General features: G+C 36.8%; 1 protein-coding gene across 1 annotated transcript in view; it reads left to right on the forward strand.

Annotated features, from left to right (window-relative positions):
* LOC150092927 (matrix metalloproteinase-2-like) overlaps positions 1-21,079 on the forward strand; it is a 198,170-nt gene that overhangs the window by 47,555 nt on the left and 129,536 nt on the right. The window contains exon 2 of the mRNA XM_090414107.1: positions 253-512. Coding sequence (XP_090270233.1) covers positions 253-512 — 260 coding nt within the window. The remainder of the gene's footprint in view (positions 1-252; positions 513-21,079) is intronic.

Here is a 21,079-nt window from a genome sequence, read left to right on the forward strand (position 1 = left end):
TTTTTGTGTTAGATTACAAAGCATTACTGCATATTTATTTATTATGATGATCAAAGAAAGAACCAGCTGTATCTACATTTTTTTAAAATAATTATAATTCAAAATTCTCTAAGAATTAAGAGAATGTAGTTCATTCAAAGCTCTGTTTTATAGACTCTATTAAAATTTCTCAAGATGAAAGGTTGCTTGAAATAATGAATAATTTATTATCTTTTCCTTTTCAAATCTAATTTTTTTACTTCCTTTTTTCAGGACTTTCTGACCAAATACGGGTATCTGCCGACGTCTGACTTAGAGACTGAAAATCTTCGCACAGAGAAACAACTTCAGAAGGCCGTTCGAGCCATGCAAAAGTTTGCCAATATTCCAGTGACTGGATTAATCGACGAACCAACATTAAAACTCATGCGTAAAAAGCGATGCGGAATGCCAGATGTAATCGCTTTTTCAAAAAGAACGAAGAGATACGCATTGCAGGGACAAAAATGGCCCAAAACTGACTTAACCTGGAGGTAAAAGTGATTTTTTTTTCTTCTTCTTTCTTTCACTTTCTTCTCCCTCTTCAAATCTTCACACTAATGTAAAGTGACGTGATCAGTTAGTATATCATGATCTACTTGGCTGAATAATGGACAGCCACCATAAGAAATCACATTGAACACCATGTGGCGTTCGCAGTTAAATAACCAGAGTTTCTCAAACTGAGAGGAAAAAATAACACGAAAGAGAGAAGAGAAGAGATTTTTGTAGAGATGATTACAGAAACATTTTTATTTGTAAGCTCTCTTTCAGCTCTCCCTGAGATCATACTCTCTCTGAGATCATAATAATAATATTATTATTATTATTATCCCATCGTTAGCGTATCTCACAAAGCTTCAGACTTTCCTCTCAGATACTACGTGCCAGTTTAAAAAATTACAGAAAACTTAGCATTTAAAAATGTTGCCTTTAAAACTTCCATATAACATTATTTCTATGATGTTTAAATAGTTGTATGTTATAATATCTAGACCAGGCGTGGCCAACTTCATTCTATACGAGGGCCAATATATGATGAGTGGTAACGTCACTCGCCGCACACTAACTTCAATAAAAATTAAACTCTGCATTTTTTCAAGGCAATAGTTATATGTATTGAATTACGATATTTTTTAAATCATTTTACTACTGGGAGAACAATATAAAATATTTGATTGATTTAAATATAAGTTATTAAATTAAATTTAATTACATGTTTCTGTTTTTATTTATTTATTTATTTATTTACATGTAATACAACTTAATGAGAACACTGTGGGCGTTCATGGGCGGCAACAAGTTCATCAAAGTCGATTTTCTACGATGATGACGATATTCGTAACAAATCCTGAAGGGTGATCCGTGTTGAGGATACAAATTATTTCCGTCATCAGAAATAATGAATATAACTAGTATATCAATCAGAAAATCTGCGGTCGAAACTAATAGCTAAATTGATAATACATATAATTTAATATAGTTTTTATCCTGCCGCGGGCCGCACAAATCAGATTACGGGCCGCATGCGGCCCTGCTGTTGGCCACCTATGATCTAGACTTGAAATCAACATAAATCAATAATCGGTTTTATTTGTATTCAGCTGTGGTCTGATAAGCATCAGGATTCAAAATGAATCGATAGTATGTTTTTCATCATATGAAACACATAAAATGCGTCACATGGATAGTATAGGCAAGGTTAATTTCCAAGAGCGTGATTTAGTGTACATAAAGAACAGTAAATAACCAAAAGATTGTGACCGTAAATTCTGTTGCTAATCAGTGGAAAACTGAATTCAGTAGACTTTATTTGACAGTCGTCCGATAGCAAAGTAATAAAAAAAAAAAATAAGAATAAAATAAATTCTTTAATGCCATTTACTTCCAAAGAAAGTAGGTGGTGCTTCTTGAACCTGACTTTTTTTTTTTTTTTTTTTTTTTGAAGATCGTTGTCAGCAAGTTTACCCTTGAGGCTTTAGCCTTCAGCCGTCACAAACAGCTGAGATCGAGGCTAGAAGCGAATGAAGGCTTTCAGAAAATATGTTACGGCAAAGTGCCGTCATATCGTGGTCATAAATCCTAACAATTGTATACTGTATTATGTTTGAAATAGCCACGGTTTTGCGGTCTATATTTTTGAGTTGCTTTTTTTGCCTGAGCCTCCATAAGGGATGAAAAACCATACTAATCAGTGCCAAAGATAGACTAACTCGAGAACCCGCTGAAAAAAATGACCAGAAAAGGTTCTTTCACTTGGTGACTAGAATCGAGCCTATAACGGTCTACCCTTGGCCGATCTAGCGCTATGGAAGCAAAACCCAATTTCAATGGGCTACACAGGCACCAGTAATAAAATTTAGTTATTTGCGTTATAATAAAATGATTTATTTAATTATTTGACATATGAGGTAACCTACAGATCAAAATATCTTTAAGCCATACCCCCATAGCGTAAAATTGCTTATATTGTTTAATAGTCTTGCAGGTAAACGAATTTACAGCACAGTGATAGATGAGGCATCTATGCAAAATGTTTGTTTAAGTAATCTCAAACTATTGCATGCCCTCTTCTTTTCTCCTTGCACAGTTATCAAATTGATAGCACTGAAGAAAGTTAACGACAAATGACCACTTTTCAGCACACTTTTCTCTCATTAAATTTACCTAATGTGAGTAAATTGAAATTGAACAAGTTCGATAATAATTCTGATCATTAAATATTTTGATTAACCTGTAATACATCTTTAAAAAGATATAGAAACATAAACTGTAATGCCTTATCGAACTGGCTTCATGTCATATTTATTCTGCAGTAATAGTTCAAGGACTCAAGTTCACGGAAAGCAAGTTCACGGTGTAGGCAAAATAGGTCATTAGCTTTTAAATGAATGAACCACAAATGCGTGTGTTTGGATGGGATAGGATGAGATGTTGATGCCACTATGCTACTAAACAATTAAACTATGATCTTTCTCGTCATTAGCTCAGCCGTTGACCTACCATCATTGCTAAATCAAAGGCCATTCGTACTTTAGGTTAGTGTTTATCAACTTCTGGAGGGTCTTGAGAGAATCTGAGATAGGCTTCAAGGAAATAAAAATAAAAAGAAATATAATAAATATAAATGTCATTGCATTGGAATTTTTGTTGGTCTTTTTCTAGATGTAGAGAGAAAAGTTCAAATTCTTTCTTTGGAAAGATCGATACGTTTATAGCATATGTGGACAGTATATATACCTGTCTTAAAAAAAATAAATGAATAAAAAATAAAGTTTGTGCTAAAGAAGCTCCGCCTACTCACTTTGAGGAATAAAAGACACCAGGGGATTTATTTATTTATAATATTTCCTTTCTTCCGTAATTCACACAAAAATTTGGTGAGTTGTGATTTAAACTCAGAACGTTTGGAAGTATTGTGGTAGCCTGAATCACTGCTAAACACAGAATGCGCGGTTATAAAACATTCTGCCACATCCTTATGTTGTCTCAAATGAAACGAATATGTGTGTGTGTGTGGGGGGGGGGAAATAAGTGAGTGTGCTTGTGCAGTTGAGTAAAGTCAAGAAAAAGATTTCAGTTACCAGGGGGTTCACAAAGTAAGATGTATTAGTAGGCAGCTTTACTATTTATATTTCTTCTTCTTCTCCTCCTTCTCTTTAAGGATTAAGCCTTTATCTGTTCCGGCTTCACTGGTCTTTCCATTTTGGCGCTGGTCTCTCTCTCTCTCTCTCTCTCTCTCTCTCTCTCTCTCTCCCTCTTTCTATATCTATCCACCTCTTTTGATAACCAATATCTTTCCATCCTAAATAGATGTTCTTTCCATTTTTCTCTATATTCCTTGATCTTTTCATTTATGCTATAAATATCTAGTTTTTTTTTTAATGTCTTCATTTCTTATATCGTCCAAATTTCTGCATCCTTTAATTGCTCTTAAAAATTTCATCTCTGCAGTTTGTATTTTGTTTTCATCTTTCTTTTTAACAGTCCATGTTTCTGAACCATATAACAGAGGGGGAGTGCCCATTACTTTGTAAAATTTTAGTTGAGTTTCTCGTCTTTTTTTTTTTTTTTTTTCAGCGTCCTTTTATTTGTTCCACAGATTTTCTGAATTTAGTATTCGTTTTTATTTTTTATTATTTAGTTTTTTTTCCTTCAAATTTTCAAAAAAAAAATGTTATAGCACATTGTTAACTCATCATTATGATATCTAGTCTTAGAATATATTCGAAGTTCGAAAAAATCATTTGCATTTTAATCATTGTTGAAAACAAAACAACAACAACAACAACAAAAAAAAAAAACAGTCAAACACGTTAATAATCTGACCTAATAACAATAATAATTCCCGATAATTATAGACTCTTAAGACCCATGATAAGCAAGTATTCTTGGGTTTTGGAACCTTACTTTTAAGATAAGGTAATTAGTCCTATGCTGCCTCTATATACACGGCATGGAAAGAAGTCAACGGACCCCCCCCCCCCCCATGGGCAAGGTGCATTGTGCCGTGTAACGAATCACGCGCTTGTAGCCGTTATAAATTGGAGGAATACGATACTCCCAAGTCAGTGCAACTGTGTCCGTGTGAAATAGCTGCGACAATCAGCGATACCAGACTGAGATAGAAGAGCAGGGAGTCAATTGCAAGTGCTACCAGCAGGATGACCCGCCACACTCACCGAACGTGACCTTAGGTACTACGAAGAATAATATGTTAAAACCGCCATTCGTCGGCCGACACTTTGAATGCGGAGCTCCAGGCATCGATTGGAAAATGAATCTGCACAAAAACATTTAGAACAGAGACTCACAACATGGGTTTCCATGGTAGGACCGTAACATGCAAGCCCGACATTAACCGAACCAACATGCAGCGCCTTCTTCAGTGGTGCAAAGAGCATGTACAGTGAGATGGAAGCTTGGAAAACTGTTATGGAGCGACAAATCACGCCACACTCTTGCCCAGCAGATGGACGGGTGTGAGTGTGGCGGATGCTCGGAGAACATCTCTTACCAGAGTACATAACTTAAACTATGAAATTCTGAGGTGGCGATGTGATAGTATGGTGCTGTTTTTTCTTGTTTGGCCTCTGACCTCTGTTTGTGGTCCACGAATATTGAACTCCGAGAGGTATCTGAATACTTCCTACTTTGTGGTGTTTCTACGGAACTGACTATTGCCTATTTCAACAAGACAATGCAACGTGTCATAAGACTGCTGCTGATACTGCGCAGTTTGTTGACATGAATGTCACTACACTTGACTGGCCTCCACAGAGCCCTGATCTCGGTCCTATTGAACATCGATGGGGTGAACTGCAGTTGGGTATTCGATATGTCAAAGTTACTTTTTGATTAAATAAAAATATTTTCTCCACTTCTCAGTCTATCCTGCTCTCGTCATGGGAGAGTGGACAAGCATATGTCATATTTGTGGAGTTCTGTATATAAAGAAAACCTACACATATCAACAGATATCTTCATGCTCCTCATCATTACCTACCTCAAAAGCTTGGTATTATTTCCACTTTGGCAACCTGTGCGCCGACTCTCATCAGCCACGAAAAGAAAAAGAGATCGCCAAAGAATTAAAGTTGCTTTTTATCGATTTTTCAGAATGGTTATCGTAAGACTATTTCTAAATTCTTGTTTAATCCACCTCCAAACTGTATCAGAGAGAGTAATGATGTGAAAGGTTAGATGACTATTTCGTATATCAGCGTCATTTCTCACAAGTTGACAGAAATTTTCTAGAAATAAAAGATCCATACTTTATTCACCCCCCCCCCCAAGAAGCTTCGATCCTGGCTTTGCCCGGTAAAACCAAAACAACAATTTAAATTATCCAGGTTTTTACCGTCTTTGGTGTGGCTGCAATTCCCCGTATTATGGACAAATTGAGAAATCAATTGAGCATTGTATTGAAGGACATCTCAGAGATATCACCTACGATAGAACCAGGCCTCAGCTTTATTCAGTCATGTTTCTAATTCTTCTGACCCCGTCGACGATCAATTCAATACGCACTCAGTAAACTGGGATAGATCTGAAATCATATATAAATGCCATGATGAACTTGAAAGAAAAATCTTGAAATCAACAGAAGTTGCACTGAGTCCTGTTCACCTTAACTAAACCTTAATGTAAACCTCAGCTACAACCTTTCTGATTGTCACTTCTCTGCTATTCAGCTATGACGTTCGCAAGACTACATCCAGTCCAAGAATTCATTCAAATGTTAGCAATCCGTTGATAATTTAAGTGTATGGTAGACGTACTCGAATCACATTTTTTTATGTATTTCTGATTTTTTTTTCAGTTCTACGTAATACACCCGATGAAGTCTTCTAGAAAGAAGAAACTAGTAGTGCCTTTTAGAAATAAATAGTTTTTTTTTCTATTTTATCACTCGGATATATAGTAGTCATATAAGATATTTAATATATATAAAGTATGTACGAAGGTGGTCTGAATGATTCTTGGCATAGACCATAGATGGCAACACTATCGGCATGACATTTTTTTATTCTAAGTTGGTACATCTGTCATAAGGATCCATATGAAATTTCAAGTCATTCTATCAAGTAGTTTGTTTTATACAGCTGTGAGAAGCCAAATTGTTGTCTGTAACCCTTGCAATGGGTAAAATTGAGTATCGTACGATTATAAAATTCTTTGTAAAAGAAGGTTTAATGTCAAAAGAAATTCATTCGAAGTTCATAAAAGTTTATGGACACTCTTTTCCTTTGTTTTTGACAATTAAGAAATGGGCTACCAAGTTTAAACGTGGCCGTACCAGCCCTTAATCATCCTAATGATCCTCGTGATCATTAGGATGATTAAGGGCTGTAACAAGTGTAACAGCACGAAAAAGTGTAACAGCACCAGAAATCATTGATCAAGTGCATGATATGGTATTGCATGACCGGCGAGTCAAAGTGCCTGAAATTGCTGAGACTATAGGCATTTCAAAAGAACGTGTAGGATATATTTTGCATGAAGAATTGCATATGAAAAAGCTTTGCGCAAGATGGGTTCCGCGCTTGCTCACAGCAGATCAAAAACGCACTCGCATAAAAATCTCTGAACAGTGCTTGGAGCGTTTTAACAAGAATAAAACTGATTTTGTGCGTCGATTTATTACTGTGGATGAGACTTGGATTCACCATTACACACCAGAATCCAAACAGCAGTCAAAACAGTGGACAGAAGCCGGTTGTTTAGCGCCAAAGAAGAACAAAGTCGGTTCCATCAGCAGGAAAGGTCATGGCATCGGTGTTTTGGGATGCTGAAGGCAAATTGTTTGTTAATTATCTTGAAAAGGGTAAAACAATAACTGGGGAATATTATTCCGAACTTTTAACCAGACTAGACGAGAAAATGCGTGAGAAAAGAACCGGTTTGCAGAAGAAAAAAATCATCTTTCATCAGCACAATGCACCTGCCCATAAAGGTGTTTAGCAATGGGAAAATTAAGGAATCTGCACTATGAATTGTTGGAACATCCACCCTATTCCCCAGATTTGGCTCCCTCTGACTTCTATCTCATGCCAAAACTAAAACTATTTTTCGCTGGTCAGCGTTTTTCTTCGAATCAAGAGGTGATTGCAGCTGTAGAGGGGTATTTTGCAGATCTTGCTGAGAACCATTACAGGGAGACGGGATAATGGCGCTGGAAATGAAAATGTATTAGTCTTAAGGAAGATTATGTTGAAAAATAAAAATAATTTTTAAATTATAAATTCGTTTTTTCCCGAGAACTTTTCAGATCACCCTCGGTGTATGTATACACCGAGGGTGTAAGTAGGCAAGTAGGTGGTAGAGAGAGAGAGAGCTGAGCTATCAGAAGAATAGGCTTCACTCGCTTTTTTTTTCTTCTTTTTTCTTAGAATAGCGGTGAGTCGTAGTGAAGTAGTGTGCCCTCCCACGATGAATCCTTGGAGTTGTCACTAATAATAATATAGTGTCGTATCAGAATTTCTAATGCTAGTATGACTCAAATGGAAGGCATCACAAATTATTGGCTAATATTTTCCTATGCATGAAGCAAAATACTTCACAGCTAGCAGATGATATCAACCAATTGGACCTTGAGTCTTTTTTCTTTTATAGTACAATTAATACTGTCGGTAAGCTAACATTTTTAAAAATCCTTAATTGATTTTGTGTATTTTTATTTCTTTTTTACACTATCTGGCAACGCTGCTCACGAAACTTGCTCAAGGAACAAGTAATTTCAGGCCTCATGAGCAGAGCAGTGGTTTCACACCAGGAGATGCCCTCCAATCTAATGACAATCCCCGACATTCATGCCTACGGCGGGATTCTAACCGCAGCTTGTTGATTTGGGGGAGAGTATGCTAACCACTCGGCCAAAACCAAGCTGTCTGTTAGAATATTGATGGTAAAATAATGATGGTAAAAATTAAGCGGATATTGAATCCAACATTATTTCATAGCCGAATATATAGAAACTACAAGAGTTGTCGTGCCGAATATATAGAAACTAAAAGTTTCGGCGTATGCAAGCATAAGCAACCCTATGGGCAACTCGTAGTAAAGGTGGAGTAAGTTCCACATCACTATCCTTAGTGATCATGTATGAAAAAAATAAGCCTTTGGCTCTCTATTTCAATAATACATATTTCAATACATGAAAAAAAACAAAAAAACTAAACCATACTCTACTGACATCGGAGGTCGCGGTATCTGTCAGATACAATTTACTGTCAAATATCACAAACTTTTATATAACATGTGTTAAACCAAACTGACAGCAAAAAACAATGCGGAATATGTAACATATGAATGCACAGCTACTCATGACTTCCAAGCTATACACTGAATTGTGTAAAATATTTATATTAAACATTTTGCATGTATCTGTCAGATCAGCTGCGAGCTCCGGAGGGTTAAGATTAATGGGTGTTGTTGTTTTGAATTACAGCCAGAGCAAATAAGGCTAAGAGGCCATTAAAGATCCGTAGTACCGAGGCAAAATCGTGACACTACAAATAGTATATCGTGTCAATATCTAGCTGTAATACATACGATTAAAGCAGTGACTTTGTTAGAGCTTTTGTCGCCCTGGACGGTCCGTGAGTTTGTCGTCCCTCTCAATACAATAAAAAGTCAAAACGACATACAGGGTAAGGTTCAAAGTGCCGCCCGGGGCGGACCCCCCCCCCCCCCCCTAGCTACGCCACTGGATTAAAGAAGATGATTTTCCAAGTTATGTACTAACTGGATATTTTCATTCATTTATTTCATTTATATTTAGCAATAATACTAATAAGATAATTATGAGAATAATCGTTTGGTCAGCTGTAATTTCTTGAATTTATTTAACAGGAGCTTGTTGTATTTGGTTGAATCTGACTCTGTCAGAGGTCAGGCCTATTACTTTTAGAAACACTTGCACACTGCAATGCGAACTTGCGAAGAAAGTATTCAGTATTAGGTCTGGCTGGCCGAGTGGTTAGCATATCCGCTCTCCAGCCGAAAGGCTGCTGATTCTAATCCCGCAGTGGGCATGAATGTTTGAGTTTGTCTGTGGAAATACCAGTGGTGTGGTTGGCAGTAGATGGCGTTGGTGTAGTTGCGGTCAGTTGGTGGATTGAGTGGTGGAGACAGAGGTGTAGATGAGTCCTCCCTCGATGAGTCTTTGGACTCCCTGGAGGTATCAAATAATAATAATATAAGAAATGTTCATTTGGAGGGCGGGGGGATATGTGGAATGACCTTCTGCAACGGGTGCAACTTCTGCAACTTCAAATTGTGTAAAATCAGTGATTTTATGCAATTTGAAGTGATTTTATGAATCCGATGTGTTTGTGGCCAAATTTGTATCGGTTTAGTTTTCAGAGGAGATTGCGCAGTTGCCTGGTGTTCGCTTCCCCCCCCCTTTTGTTTTAGGTTAGTTACTCTCGGAGGTCGTTCCTGTTTCCAAAATCAAAATTTTTCAAAAACAAGGTCATTCCGCGTTCAGTATTAAATAATCATTCTCTAGGAACTAAAGCCCACAATTTAGAAAACTCTGTCATAGATAAAACATGTCTGGTGTCGCATTTATCTTAATTTAAGATAGTCTGTTATTTTTTGGGAGCTTTAAAGCCACTTAATCTTTCAGTGAGATCATAACCAAGTGACTTATTGATGCATTCATTATGTTACCATCTGTGTTTCGTTCTCTGCGTTTTTATGACCCTCAGGCAAAGTAAAAAAAAATAATAATAAATTACAGGGGAAAATACATGAAAAAAAAAAAAACTAAATACAGGTAACCCTCGTATAACGCGGTACTTATACAACGCGGTTTCGATATAACGCATCTACAAATTGTAGTAACCCTTGTTCAACGCGGTTCTTATACAACGCAGTTCCGATATAACGCGGTCTACAAATTGTAGTAACCCTTCATTTTTTCATATATTTGTTATCGCGCGACTTGAAAATCAAATTTTATCTTCGTTAAATTTGCGTCTGCCCGTATCGCGCATATAGTTATAAGTAGCGAATTTATATTAAGGGAAATACTCTTTAGCACGCATGTACGTCAATTGTTTACCGTATCAAGTGTTTATTTTGAAAATTGTCTTCGTTTTCTGCCAGGAGAGCGCATTAAACACCATAAGTGTGTTAATCTCAAGCTGAGCCCTTTATTTTCTGGTGAGTTACATACAATATGTAATGCTTTTTATGTAAAAAAAAAAAAAAAAAAATTATAGTAATGGCCACTTAAGGGCTTTTGCGATATGGTTGAAAACGAAATTAGTGAATTAATTGATGGGAAAATAGATTTAAATGAGGAGGAACTGGTACAATTAATAAATGACGGAACCAAATGGCGGGGAAAGTTCTACCGAAGATTCTGATTGTGATGAATCCTTTACCGAATTCAGTTTACAAAAATGAGCAGAAGGATTGGACTTGGCAAGAAAGTTAGGAAGTTATTTTATGGATAATGATCCCTCAATGGAGCGCTCCGGAAAATTCACGAGACAACTGGATATTTGTTTAGCTCCATATTATGAACTTAATAAAAAAATTGCAGCATAGTGGTAAGCAAGGTCTTATTACTGACTTCTTGATAACTAAACCAGCCGAAGTATGCAATGAGAATTATACAAATGATGTCCAAGAGATTTCAAGTGATGACGTCGTCTGGACACTCGTAAATAAAGAACAGTGATGATGATTAAAATATGCAGCTTATTTCATTTTGCCTGAAACATTTATGTATTATGTGCAATGAAGTTTACGTACAATTTGTAATTTTTATAAGTTTAAACTATGTATTTGTTTCATAGTTTATATGTTTTCTTAACTTAAATGAATTACCTGAATTAAATAAAAAAATATTTTTGTTGGATATGTCATTGTTGCTTATATAATTAAAAGTGTATATTTCGGAACATAATCCTATTTTTTCTATGTGAGCTGAGTCTCGCATAACGCGATTTATATAACGCGGCATTTCTGTGGAACCTAACATCCGCGTTATACGAGGATTACCTGTACATGGGAAGTTTCTTGTCAAAATTACTGAATTATCTTGTCGAATTGGAGAAGAGAAGAAAATTGACGAGGTTGAGAGATACACCATGCTAGTAAAAGTGGTAACACTTGTCCAGTTGAAAGAAATTGCGACTACAATATGCATAAATTTTGTCGTCTATAAAGGTGATCGGCAGTTAGCATTTATATGTCGAAAACGAAAGTATACGGAAAGAGTTCACATCGTTTCGGAGGGGGGGGGGGTAGAAAGACACTTGAATGTCATTTGGTGAAAAACCTGCGCGTGTTATTGTATAGCAGTCAAGCATTTCAAAGGTTCACAGTTGGTAACGTGCTGAAGAAAACGAGTCTATCGGGAATGCCAAAAATACCGAACTAAGGAGCCGATGCTCTTTAACAAAGCTGATTACTTTTTTCTTACCGACCCTACAGAATATATATCGAGTAATCACAAGAAATCTTAGAAGTGTTTTCACAACATGCAAAAAGCTAAATGTCATGAATTTTCACACAGGTGAGAAATGATTATAAGTCTGGCTAGGTCCTCACAGAACATCGGGAATGAACGGAAATTCAGAATTAAGAGGCAGCCAAATCGACCATATTAATTACTGGACCATATTAATGATGCTTTTCTGGGTTTAGAGTAACTTTCCTAAAGTAATCCTTTAGAGTCTAAAAGATTTCAATACTTTCGATTCAAACAATTAAATCTTAATTGCGGAAACATACCAGACCAGAAGAAGGTGCAGAATTATTTCCTTAAATTTTTGCGCAATTCTCAGTGCGAAAAGTTTTTTTTTTTTAAAAAAAGAAGGAATTATTGCTTCACTCTCTATTGCAAAGATGTTCAATGTTTTCGCTCTGTTAATTTTCTCCAAGGATAGCCATGGGGGAAAAAGCTATGCTAAACCAGACAAAAATTATGAAAGATAGAGGTGTTAGTAAGCCCACAAAGTTATTAAAATTTTCAAAGCAAGGGTATTTCCACTAGTGATGTATGGATGTGAAAGCTGATTGACTAAAAAGAAAGCGAAATGATTCATTTGAATTATGGGCATGGAGGAGACTATTAAGAATCTCATGGACTGCAAGACTGACCAATAAGAAAGTATAAAGACAGAATGCTCCTTTGAGGCGATGATCGCTGAATAGAAGTTAATGTACTTGGGCATATTAAGCTAATATCTGAAGCATTGGAAAAAGCAGTTATGTTGCAGGTATGAGAAGGAGAGAAAGACCTCAAAAGAGTTGGATGGACAAAATAAAAGAACTTAGCAACCTGAACTTACAACTGCTGAAAGGAAGACAAGAGGCCGAACGAGATGGAAGGCCTTTGTTCACAAGATCACCAAGAGTCGAAAATGAGTGGATGGCATGTAACAACAAGTTTTTCGAAATACGTTCATGGGCATTGTTCATCTGAGGTGGGATTTGCAATACAGATAATAATTAAAAGAAACACACGTAGTGAAAATTATTTAATTGTAAATATTTCATCCTAAGTATCTTAGGACATCATCAGTACAGTAGTTTAAAACAATAATAGGAACAACATACAGTTAGGGCGCATGATTACAATAGAATCTCATTAAACGTGCGTAACGTGCTACGGAAGTAAAAAAAAAAAAAAAAAAAATTATTTAACACAATTTTGTATGACAATTTCCCATACTTTAGGAATAGTAAGAACGTCGTTGCGGTTTAAGTTTAGTCTGTGTAGTAGGGCTTCAGAACTCTCTTTGTATAAACGTTCATGTTTATATAAAGATCTATGTAAAAGTTTAGACTTTTCCCAATGGATCCTATGGTTTGGATTTTCAATTCTGTGTTGAGAGAGGCGATTTCTGCGGTTTAAAAAGACGAATGTGGTCTTGATGTTCCGAGATGCGTTTCTGAACAGACCTACCTGTCTGTTCAAAGTAAGACAATTTGCATGAGCATGGAATCTCATAAACGCCAGGCAACATCAAAGGTGAGAGTTTGTCCTTAGGAGAAGGTAACAAGTTGTAAATTTGGTTGATAGGTTTGTAAGTAATGGCAAAATTGTATTTCTTCATAATTGTAGAAAGACGTTCGGAGATGCCTTTGACGTAAGGTATGGGAATCCTATGGACTTCTTCCTGTCTGGTTTGATGTATGGGGAAGTGACTGATGATTTTTTTGAGTTGTTTTAGGATTATATCCATTTAGGATGGCTGTATTTTTGATTACTTCTAATTCCTGGTTTAAAGATTCTTCAGAGGAGCAGAATTTATGTGCTCTGGAAACTAGCGATTTAATAATGCCAGATTTCTGAGATGGATGATGAGCGGAAAAATTGTGAATGTAGCGACCTGAGAATGTAGGCTTGCGAAAGACAGACGTGGCGATGGAACCGTCTTCTTCTTCTTCTTTTTTTTTTTTTTTTTTTTTTTTTTTTTTTACGTTAGAAAAAGAATCTCCACAGGGTATCCCCTTTTTGGATTTACACATCCAAAGAAAAGACGGTTCCATCGCCACGTCTGTCTTTCACAAGCCTACATTCTCAGGTGGCTACATTATTCACAATTCTTCCGCTCATCATCCATCTCAGAAATCTGGCATTATTAAATCACTAGTTTCCAGAGCACACAAATTCTGCTCCTCTGAAGAATCTTTAAACCAGGAATTAGAAGTAATCAAAAATACAGCCATCCTAAATGGATATAATCCTAAAACAACTCAAAAAAATCATCAGTCACTTCCCCATACATCAAACCAGACAGGAAGAAGTCCATAGGATTCCCATACCTTACGTCAAAGGCATCTCCGAACGTCTTTCTACAATTATGAAGAAATACAATTTTGCCATTACTTACAAATCTATCAACCAAATTTACAACTTGTTACCTTCTCCTAAGGACAAACTCTCACCTTTGATGTTGCCTGGCGTTTATGAGATTCCATGCTCATGCAAATTGTCTTACTTTGAACAGACAGGTAGGTCTGTTCAGAAACGCATCTGGGAACATCAAGACCACATTCGTCTTTTTAAACCGCAGAAATCTGGCCTTCTCAACACGGAATTGAAAATCCAAACCATAGGATCCATTGGGAAAAGTCTAAACTTTTACATAGATCTTTATATAAACATGAACGTTTATACAAAGAGAGTTCTGAAGCCCTACTACACAGACCAAACTTAAACCGCAACGACGTTCTTACTATTCCTAAAGTATGGGAAATTGTCATACAAAATTGTGTTAAATAATTTTTTTTTTTTTTTTTTTACTTCTGTAACACGTTACGCACGTTTAATGAGATTCTATTGTAATCATGCGCCCTAACTGTATGTTGTTCCTATTATTGTTTTAAACTACTGTACTGATGATGTCCTAAGATACTTAGGATGAAATATTTACAGTTAAATAATTTTCACTGTGGTTAATACGTGTGTTTCTTTTAATTTTGATCGCACCACAGGTTTCATTATTAAAAAAAAAAATGCAGATAATGTTTTGTATGTCTTTCTTCTACTCGTGTATTGACACTCTTTGAGGAGAGAAGTAGTAAGACATCATCCATTTACGGTCCACATTCAAGGTCATCTTCAGTTAATATTTTTTCCACTTATCTTTTTCAGTCTGCACAGAACAAAATCACCCCACAGTTATTTAGTCAAATATAATTGAATTTTCCTACTGTCCATCAACTTTTTGACAATTCACTGGACTATTTTATTAAATTTTTAATGTTTTGTATGTGAGAATGCTCATCATATATAGTTTTCTACACACACACACACACGAGAGAGAGAGAGAGTTTTTCGATATCAGACAACAGATGTGCTTCTGGTAATAAATATTCAATGTCGTCATTACCAACTGCTCTGGTAATCTGAATCAGACAGAAACATGCCTATTCAAATGATGGAAAGCTCGACGACCGTCTGGGAAATTGACTGATTCCACTGAGACAGCCTTTATTTGCTGGCCATTCACCTCTTTGCAGCTGTTTGTGTGGGTGAGTAAATGGCCTTGACAAGTGCTTTAACTCACTCGCTGCCTATCTCTATATTGCGGTGGCATATTCATCTTTGAAACATCTTTTCTTGGTCCGGTTCAAAATACTTAAGTCTACTTATGCTGAACTTGTGGATAGATAAATAGCACTTTGTTGTAATTAAGCTTCATGAAAGTAGTAGAAATAAGATCATAATTCGTTAAGGTTTGACGTTTTTTTGCCATCTGTTCTTAATTATTATTTGCAGTTGGTTGCCTGTAATTATTAAAGTTTTCTAAAAATAAATAAATAGATTACTGGAAGCTGTTAAGTGACAGAAGTCAATTAGTCTGTATCGCTTTATGATTAACTGCCTTTCATCACTATAATCATCTTTTATTGTACTATTGAAATGGTCCTCTTAAATTGAAATGCATTCACAGAATCGTCATGTAACCTAAATTAAACTCCAAATTTTATTAAATTTCATCTAGTCAGTAAAGGATTATTGCAGCAGTATAATTTCGACAGGTTTTTCCCCTTTGTGCCCCTGTAAATGATCCGATCGAAACAATAATTGGGATGATAAGGATTACAAATAGCAAAATTCAATAAAATCTATCGAGTCAAAGTCCCAGTATAAATTGCAAAGGACAACAGAACAAAATGAATCAAATAGTCGCTTACACCTTTTGTGAAACTCATTTAAGTGATCTCATACTTTGCATAGGCAGGAAGGACTTCGAAAGTTACGGATACTTTTAAGGAATGCTTATTTATTTATTTTTTAGAACTATTTATTTATATACACCATTTTGATATTCATCATCAGATCTTCCCAAGTATCGAACTCCAGAAGCTAAAAGGGGTGTTCCCTGAGTTCAAAGCAATACTATATAATTATGGTGAGAAAGCGCAGATTACAGGCGAGTTTCATTTGGTGGACGTGGGGAGTGGCGGAGAAAAATAGAGTAACTGAACACCACACTGAGTTCAGTACGTTACAAATGTACTTTTTTTTCTTCTTCTTGATGTTGTGCAAACTGTTCGACTGACTTTAAGTTGCAGAGCTTACTTTTCAAAGAAGTAAATAAAGCAAATGGACAAAAAAAAAAAAAAGATTGTTTTAATATTTTATTAATGGAAATTGAATTTATTATTGAATGGTAGAAGCAAACTCGCCAGTTTTTGCGCTAATGACGCAGTGGGAAGAATAATGAGACGCGCTGTCTTTGGTTCGGAAAAAAAAGAAAAAAAACTCAGATTCAAATCTCATTGTGACATGAGTGATCTTTACAAGGACCTTTTACAACTAAAAGTGAGGTACCCTTTCATCATAAAAGGATTCCCCCCCCCTCCTGATAAGTCGAGTTATTCCTCTCATAAAACGAAGAATGAACAAGCATGGGCCTCCAGCGATGAATCACAGAACTCCATGAAAATAAAAATTTTAATAATATAATAAGGTATATTATTAACATTTTTAAGTAGAAAAAATAGTTTGATATATTATGCTGGAGGTTTAATGGATTTTTTACAACACTCAAAAAGAATTAAAATAGAATTTAATACTTCCTATATTTCGTCCTAGTCACTAGGACATCTACGGGGATTACAAAAACAATTAATGTAACATGCACACAAAAACTTACAATACTAAGCCCAACCACGTGGGTGACACTAAAGTCCTATCTAGGTGGAGCGCCCTCTAAGGGCGGTAGTAGGTAGCCTGGAATGTAAGGTGGGACCTCTGGTGATGAGTGTTTCCCAAATCTTCGGAAGCTTAATGCAACCGTATTTATTAAGATTTGGTTGGTTTCTGAGAGCTGCTGCTGCTTCTAAGAAAAGTCTCTCTTTCTTGAATTTGCTGTGGTGGAGCATGGTGGTTTTCTTCCATGATACTCTGTGGGTGGTGTCCAAAACATGGTCAGCCAAGCCTGAATGGCCATAGTTGTGTTTAACGATGTACGACTTGTGTTCCTCCAGGCGGATGGATGCTGATCTGCCTGTCTGTCCAAAGTACGCAAGCTTACAGGAACAGGTTACTTTGTCAACTCCAGGCAGAGAGAGAGGAGGGAGCTGATCTTTCGTAGAACGGATAAGGGTAGCAAGTTTGTGGTAGGGCTTATATGCTGTGTGTAGGTTATACTTTTTTAGTATCTTGGCTATTTTTTCCGAAGTACCACGGATGTAGGGTATGATGATGGCATTTTTAAAATCTTGTTGACGAGAGGGACGGGGAATGGGAGAGGAATTGATTATTTTTTTGATACTGTGTTCGCTGTAGCCATTGGAGAGGAAAGTTCTGTGTATGTGGTTAAGCTCAGTAGTGAGGGCGGTTCCACTGGAACAAAGATTGTGGGCTCTCTTGGTAAGAGTTTTAATGATGCCATATTGTTGCGAGGGGTGGTGGTGGGAGAGTTTGTGAATGTATCTGCCTGTGTGTGTGGGTTTTCTGTATACAGTAAAGGCAAGTGTATCATTAGGCAGGCGTGTGACTAAGGTGTCTAGGAAGGGTAAACAATTGTTCTTTCCTTTTCCATAGTAAACTGGATTCTTGGATGTAGGCTATTGAGATGACTGAGGAAGGAGTATAACGTGTCTGGGCAATCGGTCACTTACCGTCGGAGGTAGCCAACACCATCAGACTCGACGTAGCCAACATCCTCGCTCACTCTTCGCCTCCAAAAAGTAACTTATCGTATGCCCAACGCATGGCTCTCCTGAAACTACGCAAAGAAAAAAGTATCGTCATCACCAGAGCGGATAAGGGTAATGCCACAGTCGTTCTTAATACCAGCGAATACAATCGTAAAATGAACATTATCCTCCGCGATCGCGCTACCGACATCCCGCTAGAACACGACTCCACAAAATCACAAGTTAAGAAATTAAAAATCTTACTTAAAAAAGTAACCTCCTGGCCCCCTGACGTCACGAAAAAACTTAAACCTTTCCGCTCCCGTCTCCCCCGAATATACGGTTTACCAAAAATCCACAAACCCAATTCCCCACTCAGACCTATAGTAGATGCCACCAATGCACCTTGTTACAGACTGTCTAAACAGCTGGCCAACTCTCTGTCCCCCCTCACCGGAAATTCCGCTTCCTATATAAAAAACTCGACCCACTTTAAAGCCCTCACAGAAAATTTAACCTTGAATAATACAGACATATTAGTAAGCTTTGATATCTCGTCTTTGTTTACCAATATTCCCTTAACTGACACTTTATCTCTCTTAGAAAACGTTTTTCCCTCTGACATCTTAAATCTCTTTTCCTTTGCCATCAACTCTGGGTATTTCTCTTGGAAGAACAAAATCTACAAGCAGATAGAGGGAACCTGCATGGGTTCCTCACCCCCCCTTGCCAATTTCTATATGGAAGACTTTGAAAAACGAGCCATAGACTCAGCCCCACTCAAACCTTCTATCTGGCTAAGATATGTAGATGATGTGTTCTCTATTTGGCCTCATGGCCCAGACACGTTAGACTCCTTCCTCAGTCATCTCAATAGCCTACGTCCAAGAATCCAGTTTACTATGGAAAAGGAAAGAACAATTGTTTACCCTTCCTAGACACCTTAGTCACACGCCTGCCTAATGATACACTTGCCTTCACTGTATACAGAAAACCCACACACACAGGCAGATACATTCACAAACTCTCCCACCACCACCCCTCGCAACAATATGGCATCATTAAAACTCTTACCAAGAGAGCCCACAATCTTTGTTCCAGTGGAACCGCCCTCACTACTGAGCTTAACCACATACACAGAACTTTCCTCTCCAATGGCTACAGCGAACACAGTATCAAAAAAATAATCAATTCCTCTCCCATTCCCCGTCCCTCTCGTCAACAAGATTTTAAAAATGCCATCATCATACCCTACATCCGTGGTACTTCGGAAAAAATAGCCAAGATACTAAAAAAGTATAACCTACACACAGCATATAAGCCCTACCGCAAACTTGCTACCCTTATCCGTTCTACGAAAGATCAGCTCCCTCCTCTCTCTCTCTGCCTGGAGTTGACAAAGTACCCTGTTCCTGTAAGCTTGCGTACTTTAGGCAGACAGGCAGATCAGCATCCATCCGCCTGGAGGAACACAAGTCGTACATCGTTAAACACAACTATGGCCATTCAGGCTTGGCTGACCATGTTTTGGACACCACCCACAGAGTATCATGGAAGAAAACCACCATGCTCCACCACAGCAAATTCAAGAAAGAGAGACTTTTCTTAGAAGCAGCAGCAGCTCTCAGAAACCAACCAAATCTTAATAAATACGGTTGCATTAAGCTTCCGAAGATTTGGGAAACACTCATCACCAGAGGTCTCACCTTACATTCCAGGCTACCTACTACCGCCCTTAGAGGGCGCTCCACCTAGATAGGACTTTAGTGTCACCCACGTGGTTGGGCTTAGTATTGTAAATTTTTGTGTGCATGTTACATTAATTGTTTTTGTAATCCCCGTAGATGTCCTAGTGACTAGGACGAAATATAGGAAGTATTAAATTCTGTTTTAATTATTTTTGAGTGTTGTAAAAAATCCATTAAACCTCCAACATAATGTCCTCACAGCACTTAAGCCTGTACACAAGAAAAAAAAAAAAATAGTTTGATATACATTAGTAGGTTTGTGCATCAAACTTTTTTTTTTTCTGCTTATTTTTTGTTTTAGTATTTCTGAACTAAGTTCAAGATTCTGTGCTGATAAATGTAATATATATATACATATATATATATAATACAAAAAAAAAAAAAAAAAAGAAAACAGCTTATTAACTAAAAGTTTTCTGAATGGACCAGCTTTTGTAGGATAATTTTTTCTTTTTTTTTAACATTTACTTTTGAACCTTCTACACAAATTCTGTGTTTGTAAAGGGAGAAAAAAGTAAAAATATTTTACTTCGCTTTTTCTTTCTAGTTTTTCCTCAGTGAAGAGAAGAGAAAATGCTATAGAAAAATTCCGAATATCACGTGCATCAAACACTGAACAAAAACAGCATTTGAAGTTAAAATAAAAAGTGATTATGATGCACAGATGAAAGATAACAACCTGCTTAGTGCGTCGGGGTGGTCTCTGTCATTTGGAGTACTCTCGAGCACTCTGCTTTGTCTAAGTCTTATAGTCTGCGGTTTTGGTAAAAGCCTATCAAGTGTCTTCGGATAATATTATGGTTCGGAGCTCGTGTTTTTAAGACGACATTTAAAAAGATTGAATTACAGCATTAATTCGACGTAGAAATGCAAATATCTGTGTAGAATTACGTAATGGTTGAAAGGTCATGCGTACATGGTAAATTGATAATATAGCGTATGATATGCTAAGCAAAGTAGATACTCGTTCATTGTCTAAAGAGAGAGACAGTCGCATTTACTTTCTTTTCAGAACAGTGAACCCTTTGTGCTTCAAGTTCGGTTTCCATTCCCATCCTCTTCATTAAAAGACTGAAACGCTTCTTAAAAAAGGATATGCATTCTCTCTGATTTTCTATGGAAGAAGAAGTAAATTTATTTAAGCTATTTCTATAGGATAAGTACATTTCATGAAGAGTGCTAAGTTTTTT

This window comes from Typopeltis vanoorti, chromosome 24 (genome assembly GCF_054136105.1).
Source record: "Typopeltis vanoorti isolate ZY-2024b chromosome 24, IOZ_Tvanoo_1.0, whole genome shotgun sequence".
NCBI lineage: Eukaryota > Metazoa > Arthropoda > Arachnida > Uropygi > Thelyphonidae > Typopeltis > Typopeltis vanoorti.